Genomic DNA, 19,777 nt, shown 5'->3' on the forward strand with positions numbered 1-19,777 from the left:
GTACAGAAGTGGCCCAAGTACTGACCCTTGGGGTACTCCAGCCTCTATATCTCTTGTTGTGGAGCATTCTCCTTCCACTTTCACGTAAAATCTTCTATTTTTGAGATAATTCAACTTGCATATTTTGATCGAATATCTAGCACATATCATCTTATAATCCTTTATGCCATACTCTGTCGAATGCTCTGGCGACGTCTAGTAAAACAAGACCTGTAGCTTGTTTATTTTGGAATCCCTCTGTAATGTATACTGTGAGCCTTAATAATCTTATCACTGGTTAAATCCTTCTTCGCTCATTCTTCGCTTATCGTCCAACCAATCAGATAATCCAAATTTCCACGGGATTGAGGACACAAATTAAAACAACAATTGATATTTTGTCACGTTTTGTGAGTTCGTCTGTATATTCAGATTCAGACTTTATCAAGACATCTTTTCAGAATTTGAAATTTGCCATCGGGAGCGAAAACAATCATAGTAAGCCCCAAAAAAATTCAATAAATCTGCAAGTAAGGACACATACAATAAATAACAAATAAAGTAATTGCAACCAAGATCTGTTGCAGAAAAAACTGATCACAATACGATTTTCGCCAACAAGAGCAAAAAAAAAATCCTGGGTCATATAACTGAGTTGAACATATCCTTAAAAAAAACGCTATTCCAAGGAGGATATCCTACTGACTGTGCGATAAATAACACATAACTCAATAATATAATTCATAGCGAAAGAAAGTTACCTACCTAAAATATAACAGGTAAAAATTCAGAAGAATCCCTCAGTTTTCCAGCAGAAATCTGGAAGTAGCTTCCTAGATAAGTAGGACAAGCCTCAAATCTGTGGAATAACGAAAAATCAGTAGAATCGACACTACGGTCTAGGAGGCCATGACTGCGAGAAGGGGAGAGAGGGCCCATAAAAAGTAACGAGATAGTCCTAGCTAACGAGATTCCACGATGTGTTCTTGAAAATGGGGGAAGGAGAGATAATAAGATACACAATACAACAACAATTTGAGGAGGAATGATTTTGGTTTTTTGTCATCTACAAAAACTCCCTAACCCAGAATAATATTTTTTTCAACTTTTCTATTCCATTGCTATATTTAGTTATTTCAGTGAAAATAATAATCTATTTTGTGAAATTTGCAACGTTTTTCTTGTGACATATTGTTTGGGGTGACTGGCAGTATAGGTAAATGAAGATAAATAATAAAAATAAAAGTGATCTCTATAAAAGTTGATGAGCATTAAATTCTCGTCATTCGATTATTTTGAATTGGGTGGTACAAAAACAACGTCGTCAATGCTATTCGACGCAGCATTTAATGCTCAACAACTTTTATAGAGATTACTTTCATCACTGATAGGTTATTTTGGATGATATTAAAAAAAATGTTGTTGATACGAATATTTTTCATTATTCTCAAATATTCATCAGAATTTTAAGAGCAGTATAACAAAAACAGGTGGTCCAAAAATTCGAAAATCGATAATTACTGGGCTAGTCTAACTCTCTGTTCAGGCTATGAACTAAACAAATCAGAAAACTGGAGAGAGAAATTGTACCTTTCGGAAGCTAGGTTTGTTCACAGACTACCCACCCCATAGGGGTGGGTAGTCTGCGGGTTTGTTCGTAGAGTGGTTCACAACGGTTGTGAACTGTATAGAGCAAGCGCAATAGGGAATACTCCTTCTACTCTTTCATGAAATATCTTTGAAACGTCACATTTTGAAATAACCGTTTCAACCGTTTCCCAAAAAAATTATTTTAAGCACTTAGAAATAATAAATATGATAATAAAGGACAACAAATACATAATCTGGATGAGATAGACGAAGATGACTGTCTATGAAGTCCGCGACGAACGAGGAAGGTCGTAAAATTTTATGGGATTTTTATGGCCGGTTGCAGTTGAGGCTCGCCGGTAAGTACGCGCCTGTAAATCAACAGCAGTTATTTTATAAACAAGCTGATCGGACATTGTTCTTTTCATTGTCTAGTAGGCGCTGTTGCCAATTCGTAAACTTGAAACCAGGCGATTTAAATTTTAAAACCCCATATTTGAAGAATGATTTTGAATAGTTTCCGCGGTGCATTTGAACAAAATCATGAATGAAACTTATAATTATTCAGTTCAAACTTGCATATGCAGTAATAACCCAAATTGAGGAGAATTCCCCATTCCATTTTAGGCTAGGGAAAATCCGTCTGCGCTTGCTATGTACAGTTCACAACTGTTGTGAACCACTCTACGAACAAGCTTTATAATAGAGAGTTGAAGTGCGCACAGTACGTTTGCCTCAACGTAAATGTTAACGTGTGAATAACGTCAGATATAACGTTTCCGTCAAAGATTATATAGTTCTCTATAATCTTTGGTTTCCGTGTTGTAATGAAATTTGAGTTGAAGTGCTGCCATCATGAAACGGATTACGGAAGTTGAACATAACCTATCAATTTGGATTTTGCTTTTGTTTTGCGTGAATTCTCTTTTATCTAATATTGAGCTTCAACAGCTGGAATAATATTTGGAATATCGATGTTCTAATGATTTATATGCATAATAAAGAGAATTTCCAACTTGAAAGTATTTTGTTATCAATGAAATGTTTAAGTGTTAGAGACATGAGAATCGCAGTGGAGTTTCAGCAGTGTACTGAATGTAATCTGATAACAAAGGTTTATGACTTAATCCGTTTGATACCTTTAAAATCACTGCTGATTTCCTCTACTTTTCATTCGTTATGAAAAATACAGGGGAAATGTAAACAATGATGATATAATGAAGATATTAGAACAAACCGAAATCGATCGCCAAAGAATAAACTTTAAAAAAAAAGTGTTTTTCTTGCTTATACCTACTGAGATATTAGAAGTTTGCCTGAATTCCACATATTTTCAATTGATGTTTTCTATAAACAAAAATTTGGTATGGCTATGGGTTCTCCTTTATCACCAGTAATGAGTAACATATTTATGGAATATTTCGAACGAAAATATATAGACACATATTCACTAAATCCAAAGACTTGGTGGAGATATGTAGATGATATTTTTGTGATTTGGCAACATGGTAGAGATGCACTAAAGAATTATTTTGATCATATTAACAACAAAGAGCCTACAATAAAATTCACAATGGAATTAGAGCAGGATAATAAAATTTCATTCTTGGATGAGCGTATAACGAAAAAAGACACATACTAATAGATATTTGGATTTTTATTCCAATCACCAAATAAATTTCAAGAGAGGTATTATTAAAACACTTTATGATAGAGCTAATTTAATTTAATCTCCAGCCAAAATTAGAAATAATGAAATTGACTTCATTAAAAATTTACTTAGGGATAATCAATACCCGACAAATTATTATTGAAAAAACAATATTAAATTTAGAGAGAAAAATGACTAAACAAAATTATAATAATGATTAGGAACAACCAACAAACCGTCAAGAACAACCAAATTTATTGAACGTAATTCCTTATGTTAATGGCCTTTCAGAAAAAAAAAGAAGAATCGGTTCCAAATTCAACATAAGAACTGTTTTTGAAACGCAAAGTGATTTAAGATCTATATTAACAAAAACTAAACCTTTGAACGAAAAACAAAAATAAAAAAATTGTATTTACAACATTCCCTGTATTTGTGGTAAAACTGAAACGTGTGAAACGTCTAGACCTCGAAATAAGAAAAAGCGAACATAAAAATGATATTAAAAATAGAGAAATTAATAGATCACAAATCGCAGATCATGTTTGTTCTAATACAGGAGACCACATGATGGATTGGAATAACACTAAAATTTTAATGACGGAGCCGGACCATAAACAGAAGATTAAAGAGTCTACGTGTATTTTATTGGATCAAAATAATAATTTGGCAATTTGTTCGGTAGGAATAGATCATATTTGGATTAATTTACTGAAGAAAGAACTGTCATCTGGTAATTTCAAAATTAAATGAATCAACTTTTCTATGCAGTCTCTGTTTCTATGTATTGACAATTAATGTCAAACAAAAGATACAATTCAGAAGATTTTCGAGAATTGATGAAGGAGTCTGATATAGACTCCGAAACGTTACAATATAATATAATTATAATTTCAAAGTTCTTTATTTTCAGTTCATTGTCAGGCAACAATTTTTTCTAGTTGATTTGCTCCTGACAAATTAGTGCAAGAATTTACGCAGGAGCAAATAGTTTATTTCACTTTTTTAATTGATTTTGTTCCAGAGATTGCGATGAAAAGTTTCAGAATAAGCAATGACAGTTTGAGGTTATCGAGAATTGCATTCAACAGTCAAAATTCGGCCATTCGGAAGTCATCGGTCATCGGCAGCACTTCAACTCTCTATTTACTGGGGAAGTCTCACTTTCTGTTCAAGCTATAAATTAAATAAACCAAGAAACTGAAAGGAGAAATTATAGCTTTCGGAAGTAGTTATGTAAACTAGGCACAAATCGAAGTATTCGTCGGCAAAATTCAGAAAACTAAACGGTCTATTAAAGCATAATGATTTAGGAATATAAATTTTTCAGTAGTACCGACAATTATCATAAATAACAGTTTGTCGCCAGTAATCAGTTGAAGCAATTGTCCCTTCTGGGTGTAACACTCCTAAGGTCACTAATAAATCATAAACAACGAAACTGGGAAAGCTCCATGGGGTAAGTACCGACCCGCCCAGAATGACACATCACTCTGTATACGTATATCTATACAAATTTATGGTTTGGTTCCCCCAAATTACATTCCTGATTCTTGTTTTGTCGCCGGGTTCATTCCGACGTCGAGCGATCCTCCCAGAATTTAATATTCTCCGTTCCCACAATCCCGGGCAATTGACGCCTCCGTTCCGGGCCTGCCATGTTCCACAGACAATATCAAACATGCCCGCGGTTACGTTTGCAATTTTTGAGTTTGAATAGATAATGAGTTCGTGTGCGGGCACGTTATTTCTACTCTTGTTATTCGAACAGGAAACTGTGGAGGGAGCACTCGCGTCCTGAAATATGTAGATTTCGTTAATTGGGCAGAATTAACCGGATAATCTCACTTTCACAGGATACTTGCATTTGTCACCTGAAAAGTATTTTTGTTTTCCCAGAGAAATATAGTGTGTCTCCGCCAAACTGGATGAATATTGATGTGTTTCGATTATGGTGTATATATGACATTGTCAATAGTCTCCTAATACTATTCCGCAAGATCTGGGAGCAAGGAGATGTGCCACAAGACTTCAGAGACGCTTTAGTTATCAACCTTTATAAGAACAAAGGTGATACGTCAAATTGCAACAATTACAGGGGCATATCGTTGCTTAGTGTGGCCGGTAGAATTCTCTCGAAGATTATAGCTAATCGTCTGATTCCACTCTTAGAAAAGCTATTATCTGAATCCCAGTGCGGGTTTCACCAAATCGAGGTACGGTGGACCTAATTTTTACACTGCGACAGCTGCAAGAGAAGGCTTACTTCGATTTCAGCAAGGCCTTCGACTCGGTGAATCGGACAGCGCTATGGAAAATCAGGGGACGCCTTGGAGTACCCGAAAAATTCTTTCTTAGCACTGTGTAAAACCATTCATACCAACAACACCGCTAGAATACAGCATAATGGCTCTAGAACCGACCATTTCTTAACCAACGCCTTTACTGTTCAATACATCTTCGCCATAGCTGCCTCGATAATTGCTGACATGAGTTTGCCTGTGTTGGAATGAGATTCAGATCTGATGGAGGCCTATTTAAGCTGAAGCGCCTCAGAGCAAAAATTCGTACAGAGTTTATCACGGAACTTCAATATGCGGACGACTGCGCACTTATCGCTAGCAGCTCAGAGGATCTACAGATAATGTTGTACACCTATAAACATATATACGAAGCTTTAGGCCTTAGACTCAATATCGACAAAACCAAAATCCTGGTAAGTACGCCAGAAAGCCTTCAAACACATATCAGCCTGGAGAATGAAACTCTAGAACATGTCTAGCAGTTCAAATATTTGAGAGCTTCATAAATACTAGAGCTAACCTAGACACGTATCAAGGGCATTCTGCAAGCTGAAGGACAGAGTGCCTCAAAATCACGACCTCAATCTGAAGACCAAAACAGCTGTTTACAAAGCAGTGGCCCTCCCAACGCTTCTTAACGGAAGCGAAAGCTGGACGACAGGCAACATATTAAATAGCTTGAACAAACGCAACAATGTCATCTAAGACAAATAATGCACATCAGATGGTTCCACAAAGTTTCGAATGCAGAGATCTTGCAACGCGCGAGTTATACAACAATTGAGACTCAAGTAACGAGGGCCCTACTCAGATGGAGCGGCCACATCCTGAGGATGCAAGACACAAGACTCCCCACAATAGCTCTGTATGGCGAATTGAGAGAGGGAGCTCGGAAACCAGGAGACCAGTATAAGCGGTTTAAGGATACACTACATCAATCCCTGAAGTCCGTTAATGCCAATCATAACTGAGAACAACTAGCATTAGACAGGTCACAGTGGAGGTCTATGGTGCACAGTTATAATGGAGACTCGAGAAGAATAGAGCAGCCGAGCAGCGGCCAGATCTGGTTGGTGACTATCCATGCCCGGAGTGTGGAAGTGTAGTGATCTGTAGTGACCTACAGATCCTTCCACACTGTTGGGTCTATTCAGTCACAGGACGGCACACAGTTGCAAAAAGCCCTAAAAAAATTATAAGTCTGTTCTTGTTTCTTTGTCTTTTTTTAGATTTATTCTCGGTAATGGGTGCAGCAATAAATGAATGAACACAGTGACTGCTGATTTGAAGTGAAGCTTGCTGTACAGTGATTGCAATACCATCACTGTATTTGAAGTGCAACAACGTGATACTGTGACTGTATGTCAAATGCAGTTTCACTGTTCAGGGTGTCCGAGTTAAAGTGTCCCTATACCTTATTGTAGCAACTCGAGGAGCTAGAAGAAAAAGTTAAATACAAAACTTATCTTTTGAACTTTTATTAATACATGGGGCTCCGTTTTGGTTCCTACGGAAAAACGCACTTTTTCGTCCATATTTCTGAATTTATTCACATCACTTTTTGCTCATTTTGACCTTCTCTACATGATGAATAAGAAAAAAATATAGGTTGCCATTAGAAAAAATCAAGTTTTGATTGAACTTCTATTTGAATATTTAACTTTAATTTTTGAAGACCCTATATATCAGATTGCTGAAAATAGAGATGTAACGTATGATCCAACATGTTGACAAGAGCTGGGCAAAATTTGGTTTTGATACATTAATTAGAAAACTAGTATCAGAAATTTTAGTGAGCACCTACAGCTGTGAGAATTTTATTAAAAAGTCGAATATCTCGTAATCGATGCTATATAGTACCATGTTTGTCAAACCAAAGTTACCTTGGCAAGGAATTCAATAATGCAATAATATACAGGGTGTTAAATTTAAAATAAGGAAATTGATACCAACAGGGAAAGCACCCTGTATGAAGGTGGTTTATAAAAAATAAAATTTCAATCGATTACAGACAAGTTTTGTATTTAACTTTGTCTTCTAGCTCCTTTAGTTTCCACAATAAGATATAGGGACACTTTAATTCAGACACAATGTACACCAACTGCACAGTTCAGCGGGACAGTATATTATACTGTCCGTTTTGGTACAGTTACTGCATCACCAGTTACAGATGCTGCAGCGACGCTGACGACGCTGTACAATTTTTGTACAGTGGCTGGGTTTCAGTGTTTGCTGGGCTGGTTATGGAGTGTCCGACAATTGCAGTCAAAAGGAAAAGAATACTCCAGAGAATTGTGGGGACAAACGAAGACTACGCCTGCTTGGAACCCTTCCAGATGCTGGCCTTCATTAGAGCTTTAGAGTAGGGCGGGTTGTAGATGGCGCATTGATAAAAACAGCTCTGATGGAGAGCACAATAGATCTTAAGGTCTATTCGCAACTGCATACATTACTTATTCATTGTATACAATATCCAGGGATTGTATAGAATACGTCTATTTTGCAATCTTATGTGAATAATTGCCTCTGGAATGATGGACAAATGAAATACCTCCTATTCGCTCAAAATTTAACTCCATTAAATTAAGATATTAAATTGATTTGGCTAATACTTGATGAAAATACATAATTCAACACGTGTTTTGCTGTCACACAAGCATCTCCAGGAAGGTGAAATTTTTTGTGAAATTATAGCATTACTTACCAATAACTTAAAATACCTGGACACATCAATTCAATATTTGAAGAATGCAGAATCCTGTTATTTTAAGTTATTGATACGTAATGCTGTAATTTGACAAAATATTCGTTACTTCACCCACCTGGAGATGCTACTATGATGTGAGGTTATCCTCCTGGGCTAAAAGTTGACATAGTTTGGTAAATCCAAGTTTTATCTAGGAACACAAATCTGATATTTTCATCCAAAGCATTATATTATGAAAATTTTCACAAGAAAGTATTTTGGCAGCAATAACATATTTTTATTCACATTAAATTTCGCGTTTGTTCACCCTTCTCTATTTGCAACCAATTGATTTTAAAATTTTGAAAATTGATGTCCGTCCCCAATATAATATTCCAAATTAATTTTCGCATAAATAACCATTGCGTTCATTTTTTAAATTTTAATTCCAAATTTGCCGTTGCAGATTTTTTCTGAAATTCCACCATCTAAAAGGAAATTCTTTGTCATCCTCTTCACTCACAATTTCCCTGGTTGTGGAAACAGAAAACATGTAGCTAAAATATCGTTCAAATACAAATGAAACATAATGAAAATTTACTTTCATGGAATATCGACGATTTCAAAATATCAGGTTTACTATTAGAATGAAAAAATGGTAAGTTCATTATTCCAATACATAATTAACAGTTTAGCTCGTTTTTTCTCGTTAAGCACAATTCGGAATCGATCGAAGACAATCTCATAGCTCGACTCCCTTTAATCGGTCTTTTCAACACTCTTAACACCCCCATCTTACAATTTAGTAACAAGGGAAGTAATATCCTGCTTATCTTCCCACTTCATGTCGGTTTTAACAGTCGAATGCAACTCAATTAGAAACAGCTGTCTTGTGCTTCCACCTAATAAAATAATTAACCCTATAATTAGGAGTGTAATTGGCGATGAATCCACTCGTTAAACAATACGATATGACCGGGTTAGATCTCACAAAACTCACACCGTTTCACTTCGACTTCAATGAGTTCATACAATTAACTAGGCGTGAATTTTCATGGGTGTCGGGATGGGTTAGATTTATGAATGTCTACAATGGAAGGAATAATTAAACGGGAATTCCAATGTTCCAATGTTAAATTATTGAAATTGGGCTGCTTGCCAGTATATGGGTTATAACATAATGCCTGTTGGACTGAGTCACCCAATATGTAGGTACAGTGAGCTTCACGTAAGCGGGTCAGTGGATTTTGTAAGTTATTCGTTGAGCCATATTTCACGAAAAACTGTCTAATATGAAAATGGAAAGTTTTTACTCAAGAATAATCAAACGATCCTTTCTTAACACTTTTGAAGCATGCATTTTCTGGAAATTCGTCGGAAAATCATTATTAAATCGCATGCACATATAAAACGTGCGTTCAAAAAAAGTAGTCCAAGGAATTTTGAACGTATGTAAATAGATATTTCGTGAACGTCATTCTTAGCTTGTGTTGTATTATTTTCCACGTGAACTGTCAAATTAACGTTTTGGATTGTATTAAAACTATCAGAGAATTATGAACATGGTTTTTATAGACGTGCAAAAAGCATTTACTATTGAATCCCACTTCAAAATTGAGGAAAAAATAGAAGGACAGTGGAATATTTATTCCCAATGTTGGTGTAGATTATTATCAATCTTTTCAAAGTAACGTTTTGGGATGTGTTGACGAATCAGGTATCTTCAAGCAAAAAAGGAAATGGTCGATTAAAGAAAAAAACCCAGAGTTATTCAGCCATAAGGAAAATATGGTATCAAAAGCTCCACGAACCTCTGTTCTGGTTTTATCTCAAGTGGCTGGAGTATCCGTTGGCATATGCCACATGATTTTGAAAAAAGACATCAATCTGTTTCCATGAAGATTGACATTGAAGATTATAGAGTAGGAAGATAGGAAACGAAGTGACTAAAGTGATGTGAGCGCCATCTGTGTTTCAAATGTGTTTTTAAGGCCCTAAGACTGGTTAAAATAAATTTGAGGAACATCTGCAGAAACATATGAATTTATGTGGGATTTCAGATGGCCATTTTGATCAAAGAGGTTTTGATTCTCGTAATGCCTTTTGTTTATCAATCTCGTGTCTCGTCTCGTCTCGAGTTGCTGATTATTGAAATATTTGTCTAATTTCTTGGTGAAATCAAAATATATTTTTATTTTCAGGGCGATAAGGACTGCAAACACTACTGACTACACCATGTGCAAAGAACATTTTACTGCAAGTCAATTGAGAACTGTTGATCCACGTAAATTGTTGTATGCAGGAAGCATCCCTTGCAAGAAGGGCATAGGGGAAATTATGACTTTTATTCGTCCATTCAAAGATTCTCGATTGCTACTCCTTCAATATATTTTGAAATGCAAAGGTTTTATTGATTTCGTTTTGGGTATCGATTGACTGTCTAATTGTTATTTGGAAAGTCAAAGTTTTATGAAACCTGCTGTGAATGTTTTGTTCATTCATTAATCAATTTGTATATTGTGTTATAAAGAAACCATATCATAAAGAAATTATAAATAAACTATACTGACGGGCTGACATACAGGTCTTGTATACCTCAGTGAAGTTTTTTTTTTAATTGGGGGTTCTGAAAATTCTGTAAATAATACAAATACAATACAAATCAACTTTATTTCAAAGGACCTTCATACATGTAGATACACTGAAATGTGTATGCTAGATGGTATATTGGATATTGGTTCATATTAATTCCCGATATGAATTGTACAAATTCAACTAAGTTTATTAATTCAAAACAACGTATTAAACAGAAATAACACCTTTGACGTATAGCAGATCACCATATACTTTTGTGTCCTAGTAAAAGTTCTATTCGTTGCCCATAATAATTTCAAATATTTGTGAATTTTTTCTACTGCAAATAGAAATATAGCACATCTGACAGCGTGTTTCATTGATGTCAATTGATTCCGAACAATGTTCAGATGAAAACAGGATGTTTGTTTTCTGGACTCAAGTCTACATTGAAATTCAATACAAGGAATAGAATTCGAATTTCGCGCCCCTCAATTATAAAATAGAAAACTGTTATTAAACAGTTTTCCATAGCCTACTTTTCTTCTAACGCACTTTACTTCACGCTATTTTGTGTCAGTGAGACACCAAGGAGGGGATACAGGAATGTGTGAACACGTCAAGTGCAGTTCATATTTCTGTGCATTTGAAAATAATTTCCATGATTGAAAACAAACATAAAACATAAGCCATTTGTAAATTGTGAAGCCCACGTATAGTTAGGATTTTATTTTTTTTTAAACCCCTCTACAATATTCACGAAATTTCATACGGAGCATGGCTCTCAGGGCCAGATTCTGAGTAATGAAAATCTGGTTTACATCCGAACCATTTCCCCAAAAAATAATTCCATAGGAAATCAGGGACTGAAAATGAAAAATGTATCATGTTGAGGAGCGAAATGTTTCCTTAATACATAAATAGCGTGAATTACAGGCGCTTATTCAGAGTGGTAATATGTGCAATCCATCACAGCTCATGTAAATCCCTAAGAATTTCACGGACTCGCAAATATTAAAAAAATTATCCTCATACTTATGGTGGGACTGGTAGAGTTCTGGTGTTTTGACCCGTGTGAAAAATTACTTTCCGTTTTGGCGATATTTAAAGGCAAGTTGTTATCTGAGAACCATTAGCTAACATATTTGAATGCCTCTTTTGCATTTCTATTCAACATCTCGATTTCTGTACCTCTAACTAGTACGTTGGTGTCATCCGCCTATGATTATCAGTGATAACTGAATTAAATCTAGATAGCATGAAATCAGGAAGATCATATTATGAATAACAAATCTACAATTTATATACTCCATAGAAAAAAAATTAAATTGTTCACAGATATTTGATATTTCAACAACTTGATATCTATGTGTTAAATAGCTCTGTAATAGTTTGAGCTGTTTATCTTTTATACCATAAGCTCTCAATTTACACAGTAATCTATTGTGATCTTATACAATCAAAAGGTCAATAGGTAAGAAATATCTCTAGTATTAAGTTGCCATCCTCTGACTCGATCAATATTGACTGAATCATCTCAAATATTGCAGTATCCGCACTTTTAGACTTCCACCATGCTGGTGAATATTGAGAATTTTGGAAAGGACTTTCTCAAAAAGTTTTGAGAAGAGACAAGAGAGAGATATCGGACGATAGTTCCCTAATTCAGTGAACAGCACAAAGGATTTACCACTGCAACCTTAATTCATTAGAAAAAAATTCTTCAACAAAAGACTTATTCATGATATTCATGATTTAACACAGATGATCAGCAATAATGTGAATGCAGTTTTTTTACAACTTTCATTGGAATATATACATGTACATGATATGGACGGGAACGATAAAATTTGAAAGAATAGAAGTATCGACTTTGCAAGCTGAACTAGAGAAACTTGAGTTCCTCTGATTCGAATAGTTTTTGTTATAGTGGAACACGTCTATTCGAGGATGAAAACATCCAGTCCTCGAAATAATTTCTAATATTGATTTTTTTTATCTCCTTTTATTGTTTCACTCTAATTTCAACAACTCTGAGATCTCCATGCGTTCTCTATTGCCATATAAATTTTAGCTTCCGCCTGTACGCCACTGGTCACCGCGTTCGGGTGTTTCCGTCGAACGGTCTGATAGAAACGGTCTGCTAGGTTCACACCGGTAAATATTCTGAATGATAAGCATCCTGAAAGATATCCCATATCACAGTCATTGGTTACTGAACCATAAAAAATCTTTTATTTCATCAGTGATAGATAAAAAATTGACCGCCTACCGCAACGAACAAAGCTATTATTCAAAATGCAATTGATTTAGAAAAATCCCTTCAAACTTCTGCAACTAATTTGCATTCTTCAAATTATGTCGACTGAACCTAGTATGTACGAATTCGAATAACAAGATATTTTGAAATTTCAAAATTTTTAAATACTTACAAGATGTATATATTGAAAAATTTGAGGGTATATCGTTGAAACCGGAAGTAAGGTAGTGAAAAAACCTTTACTTGAAGTAAAGACTGAACTAGATAATTTTGGCTAACATGAGTTATTAAACCATGTTACGTGTTTCGCTTTCACAGTAGCATCTTCAGGTGGGTGAAGGAAAACTGAATTATTTGGTACTCAACGAAAAGATATATAAACAAGCAATCAACTTTACCTACACATAATTATCTAGAGTATTAATAATGGGTTACATTACTGAAAGAAATGTTCATCGATCATACGCAGGCACAAATTCATAAACCACCTCTGATTGAAATTTCCAGTTATTGATCTAGATATCTATATGTGATACTTAATGATATTCTTCAAAACAAAGAGTCACTCAACCCCCTTCTTATTTGAGATTTCAGGTCTTCCCGTCATAACGCTCACAGGGTTTATACAAATTGATTGGAACCAACAGTATAAAATATCCTCTTAAGAACCAAAGTTTACATCATTCTGCATCTTTTCTGGTTTTGCATGGGGCCGAGGTATTGGGGATGGTACCTTTTCAAATTGACTCTATGTGTTTCACACCATTTTAATCTGATCGAAGATGATTATTTTCGATGCCATGAAAGAATATATTTTTCATTATGCATAAAGAGCCAGTCTTATTTTCTATAAGTATTTTCCGACAGACCCTCCAGTTTGCACCTGCTCTGTAATTGCTTTGAATGTTCTGGAAACTAGCATTACCCCTTTAAGATAATTATAATGTAGAGTTGATTGGTTGTTTATACAGGGTGATTTCAAAGGTGGGGCTTTTTTTTTGACAGAAGGTAAAACACATCAAAATAAGTGGTTTAACCAAAAATTATATATAAAATATCCAAGATGGCTGACAACCCCTAGAAGTTCGACAAAATTTCATTGAATTTCAAGAACGCGACTGTGGAAGGTGACTCCGGCATCGCAAAAATGAAACAAAACATAAACGTATGGCTGGACAATGAATGGTTTAGTACGAAGTTCATCGGATTAGATGCATCAGGTCTCTTTTGAGAGAATCATAATTTTTTTTTGCAATTTAGGGTGAAAAATAATAGAAAATCGAGGCAGTTTCTTGGAAGTGCTTATGTTAGTTATGTCGAGAAAGTGCTATGATGTTTACCCATTTCATCCCATTCTTTTGACGACGATTGTTAGAATGTTCGAACAAAAAGATTGTGATGCCCATTTTGGAAAAATTCTTGAATAATTTAGACGAATTTTATTGGTGAGATTGTGAAATCATTTCATTTAAGTTAGGGTTTTTTGTATCTTCATGTAATTCGAATGTATCTGAAATAAAGAAATATCTTATCTTATTCTATTTTTTACACTTGTGTCCTTAGTCTCTTCTGTCACTTGGTATCGAAATGAGCCATTTCATAAAATCGTGTAAGTTACTAAAAAATAATAAAAACAATTCGGCAATACTAAGTTTCCATTTTCATTACACGTAAATATCGAACGAGCCAATATCCTAAACGAAACCACATGGTTTTTTCCCACTGCTTTGCGATAATTCAGCTAACAAACAGTCTAGGGTCGTATAAGGATCTATTTCAGTAATCATTTTCAATTTTTTTTTCAACTTTGTCAATTTGAAAGTTTTGTATGTGTGAATTTTGGTAAAACGCTTCATTTTGACCAGTTCTGCCTTCTACTGAAAAAAAGCGTCACCTTCAAATACACCCTGTATATCTAGTCGTCGAATCCCAAATTCCCTTTACCTTCACCCACGTGAAGATTCTTCTGTGATAACGAAGCACGTGTCGTGTTTAAATGAATAAACAGGGTGATTCATAACTATTGGGACATAGGCTAAGGGCAGATTGTTTGGACCAAAATATGTTGATAGGACCAAATATACCTCAATAAAATATTGCTGTGGAAAAAGATAGAGGGCGTTAAAGTTGATTTTTTTTTTAATTTTTTGCTAATAATTTCACTGTATATTTTTTCATCCGCTTTCAAGAAAAACACAATTGAACAGTTCAGAGCAACGGAAGATGATTTGAAGTAACGATTTATTTATTTTATTCATTTATTTCGACGATAAAGCATAATTGAAAACAATGTAACATAAAAAAAATAAACTTAAATTAAATGTTCTGCGTGGCCTCCTTCGACTTCTATGCCTTTTCTAATTCTTTCAATAAAGAACTTTCGAACTTCGAAGAAAATATTATTCTGTCCCCTTATAAAAAATTCAACTTTAACTTCCTCTATCTTTTTCCACAGCAATATTTTATTGAGGTATATTTGGTCCTATCGCCATATTTTGGTCCAAACAATCTGCCCTTAGCCTATGTCCCAATAGTTATGAATCACCTTGTATTATAATTTAATCATATAATTCAGATTTAATAAGTTTCATTTTGGATTTTCATCAAGTATAGTCCACATAAATTCAATTATTGTACTTGATTACCCAACCCTGTATTTTTTCAAGGAATAGGTCTCTCTTTTCGTTGAGATTCATATAGTTAGTTGTTAGGATATTAAAATGCAATAGTTCAAATCTTGCACTCCCTGTTCTTTATATTGGGAATAATTCGATCGTAAAGCAAACATGGCAATAAATATCCAATTCGTCCTGATTCGGCTGCAAAGATACTCTTCAACTGAAGAACTAATACATGTCCAATGACCATACTACTCAAATCATTCATTCGCCTCTTCCCTCTTTCAGTCGGCACGAAATGTGTGAAAGGCTAAAGTCAGCGCTTCATTAAGAATGCTCAGGAATATCATGGGGCTGCCGCATTCGAGGGGTGTGCCTTCATTAAGGAATAGGCATAATCTACTTTGAATGGAAATTATTCCATCAGCGACATGGTTTTCGTGGAACTGAATGTTTTTCAAACCCAATCGTGAAATACGGAATGCAAACTTCGGGAATGAGAGGACCTCTGTAATTTAAATTCGTAGTATCTACGTTGAAATTCGTGGCCTACATAGGAAATTGAAAAAAATTTGATCCTACCTTTCACGTTCTGAAGAACAACCATCAGTGGAAAAAGAGTCAAAACATGAGTAGTTGTGCTGATCATCATTTTTCTTAATTGATTCACAAGAAGACACGGTTGCTTTCAATCACCATCACCTTATGAAGAATCCTTTTATTCCTTGTTCAATCTGAATCGATTCAGATCCTCTGTAATTAAAAAACGTTTCAATAAATTAAGATTATAAAGATCACATAACTTCATTTCGAAATAAAAATAAAATTCAAATCTTTTTTCGGTTCCGTTTTTGGTTCATTTGTTGGAATATGACGAAAAAACAAATATTTTTTGTCGTCTAGTATAAAAGCAGTACACAGTGGCGGATTTACGTGGGGAGGGGAGGTGTAATGGGGGTAATATCCCTCCCTTCCCCATGAGTATCGAAATCCATACGATCTGCGGTCATGTGAACTTCATTTCAAGGTTATATGAGGTGATTTATCCCACGAAAAAATGCTATATCTATATCGTACGAAAGGTACGATTCTGAAGAAATGGTCGGCAATGCCATCCAAAGAAACATGAATCTATCATAATGTATACTCCATTCAATTTTATGAAAGCACTCGGTTGGCCATGAAATAATTTTCTTAAGAGGAGTTTTTTATACCAAGGGACTTTCTCGCCGTCCGTCGTATTAGTCGTAAGAGGGGAAAGACCACTAGAATTTGGGGTGTTGCCAGAATACTTGAACAATCAGTAGAAGTTGCGAATATCACAGCGTTTTACGAACCTGTTTATTCAATTCCAGCAGGTTTCGAATTGTAGTCAATAACGAGACTTTTCGAGGCATTTTTTTATGTGGAAATTCATTACAAAAATCATTTCACCTCGGAAAGATCATAAGATGAATCAACACTTTTTCTTCAAGGAAGAATTTTTTTTCTGTTTAACGAATGAGAATATTTCTGGCTTTCCGACATGACGCGAACTGTTCGAATTGAATTATGATGAAAACTCTATATGCATGAGTGATTTCCGAGGTAAGATATATCTTTTCGCTTTTTTAACTGACCATCGAAACTGTGTAGATCCCTCTCAAGTATTGGTAACTAAAACGGAGTAGATTGGCACTGATGAAATGTCGTTTATGTAAAAACGGCGTTGCCACAACTAATATTGATTAATATCACAAACATCCCAGATGTGATTGAAAAAGACGAAGAATAAAGAGCAGCTTATGTCTTAGCTGAATTTTTCCACAATCAAGAAGAGTGGAAATGAAGAGGGTGACAAAGAATTACTTCCTATTGGGTTGGGATACCCAAAAAAGTGGTGGCATTTGAGAACTTTATTTTCAGAATGACTAGAGATGCCCACGAGAGTTTCGTTTTCGAAAGTCTAGTCTCGTATAGTTTCGTTTTCGAGATGAGACTGGAGACAGGACTTGATATTTCATGTACGAGACGAGACGAGACTTTTCTCGGTCTCGTCTCGAGTCTCGTACGAGAGTATCGCAGTAGTATCGTAGTCTCGTGAATATTTTGGACAATAAAGGAGTTTTGCTTCCGAATTTGAAAACATTTCTGCGTATTCATTTAACTTTTTCTAATTTTTTTCCATACAAGATTTCAAAAGCACGAAAAGTTGGTTTCATCGAAAATTTTTGCACAATGATCGAGAGCAGAAATTCCTAATTCTATTGCAATAAACATATCAAGACGAACGCACTTGGTAAAACTTTCTGGGAATGTTTATTATGTCTTTGATTTAAGTAGGTATGTATTTCATAAATATTCCATTCATTTGTGAGTTCACTCTAAAAAAAAGGAATAGATCGTAAAGTGGAGCAGCTGTCTCCTTAACAAATAATAATACGATTAACCAGTTGGGTTCTTGCGTTTTGCAAAAGAGCTAACCATTTCATTTCATCATCAGAAATCATTCAAGTAGCGCCGCTATAACAAAATAAAATAAAGATTACTTTCCCAAAGTTATACCTTCCGATTTTGATGTCAATGAGAAATAAACGCTTGAATTATCAGCAAAAATATAGGTACATCAAATTAAGAAAAAATCTAACCAAGTATGAAAATTATTTCTGGTACTCACTATTTTCATAATTATGTATAGATATCTGTTTTACTATGCTTTACAATGAATATTTTGGATGGATGAAAAAATGTCATTCAATGTTTATCGGATTCATTAGCGAATATTTCCGGACTAGATAGGAAATGATGTAAACTTGGATTGCAAGGAACGATAGGAAACGTATTTTGTAGTATTTCAGGATACGAGAAACATTCGTGTTATCCGCTAAAATAGATAAATTAAATCATGAGTTTTTAACTGAAAGTTGCAAATTTTTTCAAAGTTTACGTACCTTCTTATACCAGCATACGATTCTCCGAAATCGGGAACGAAGGAAAAATTCTAACTATAGTTGTGTATTTTTCAATTGAATATCAATATCAAGAGATATTTAATTTCAAGTCACAAAGTTCACATCAACATAGATCAGTTTCCGCTTCATCAATTCGTATAAGGAGCCTTCAAAAAAATTCATAGGTAGTCATATAGGCTATGGAGTTTTCAAGATGATATTTCGTGCTTGAGCATGCCTAATACTCAACTTTTGCTATAACTTTTTCTGACTATCTTTTGAATTTGATAGAACTGTCAAGTTTGCAATTCGAATCTTCGCATGAATTCGCTAGAAATAATTCGTACAAAGTTTCGATATCGATATCTATTTTGCAAATCATTAAGAATTTCAGCGAGTGCTTCCGAAAGTGTATTACAAGGCTGAACAATTGATAGGGATCATGATAAATTTCTCTTTATTCGTAGCTATCGTTTAATAATCTGGAACATCTGTTATAGCTGCTTTTTTTAGGAAAAGCTAGGTTATTTTCATATCATATCATTTTTTACTTTATCAAGCTCTTGCCCTCTGAAATCGATTAGTAAATTATGGCATAAAAAATCATGCGGGATTTGTTACATGACCGAAAAGTGATAACGTCTTAACGGGGAGGCAATGAATACAATATTAACAATTAATTCATCAGATGCATACCTCCCGTCGATATGAATATCAAGAAGTGTTACGATCCGAATCGAACTAGAAAATTTGTCATCGTACAACGAAAAGGAGAACGTTCCACCAAAAAAGAGTAGAAGCTGACCATGGTTTAGGTCTCATTTGATCTCTTCAGATCAACTAAACTCCTTCTCCGATGGAAATTCTTAGAATTGACGGACCCCAATCAAATACTAGTAGTAGCTTCTGAGTATTATCAAATACTCGAGCGCCATCTAGTATGCAAACAGACCCAATTCAATCCCCCACAGATCGGAACCCAGACAAAGACAATGACATATCTCCCATATTTCCTCTAATTCACTACGCTAGTCTGCTTATTGCAGACAATAGGTGTAAGAGTCGAGTAGGTCAGGGCACCTTCGAGTTCACGGCAGAATTGATGCCAGCGGTAAAATAATCCACGTCCATTTTGACCTTCAGAATTACCCCCTGCAACAAATGGACGTTAAATCCGGACACCCTG

At 35.0% G+C, this 19,777-nt stretch overlaps 1 protein-coding gene across 1 annotated transcript in view; it reads right to left on the reverse strand.

Annotated features, from left to right (window-relative positions):
• LOC123306869 (nephrin-like) overlaps positions 1–19,777 on the reverse strand; it is a 429,730-nt gene that overhangs the window by 392,346 nt on the left and 17,607 nt on the right. The window contains exon 2 of the mRNA XM_044889048.1: positions 16,244–16,414. Within this exon, the coding sequence (XP_044744983.1) occupies positions 16,244–16,313 (70 nt within the window). The 5' untranslated portion in view covers positions 16,314–16,414. The remainder of the gene's footprint in view (positions 1–16,243; positions 16,415–19,777) is intronic.

This window comes from Coccinella septempunctata, chromosome 2, assembly GCF_907165205.1.
Source record: "Coccinella septempunctata chromosome 2, icCocSept1.1, whole genome shotgun sequence".
Lineage (NCBI taxonomy): Eukaryota > Metazoa > Arthropoda > Insecta > Coleoptera > Coccinellidae > Coccinella > Coccinella septempunctata.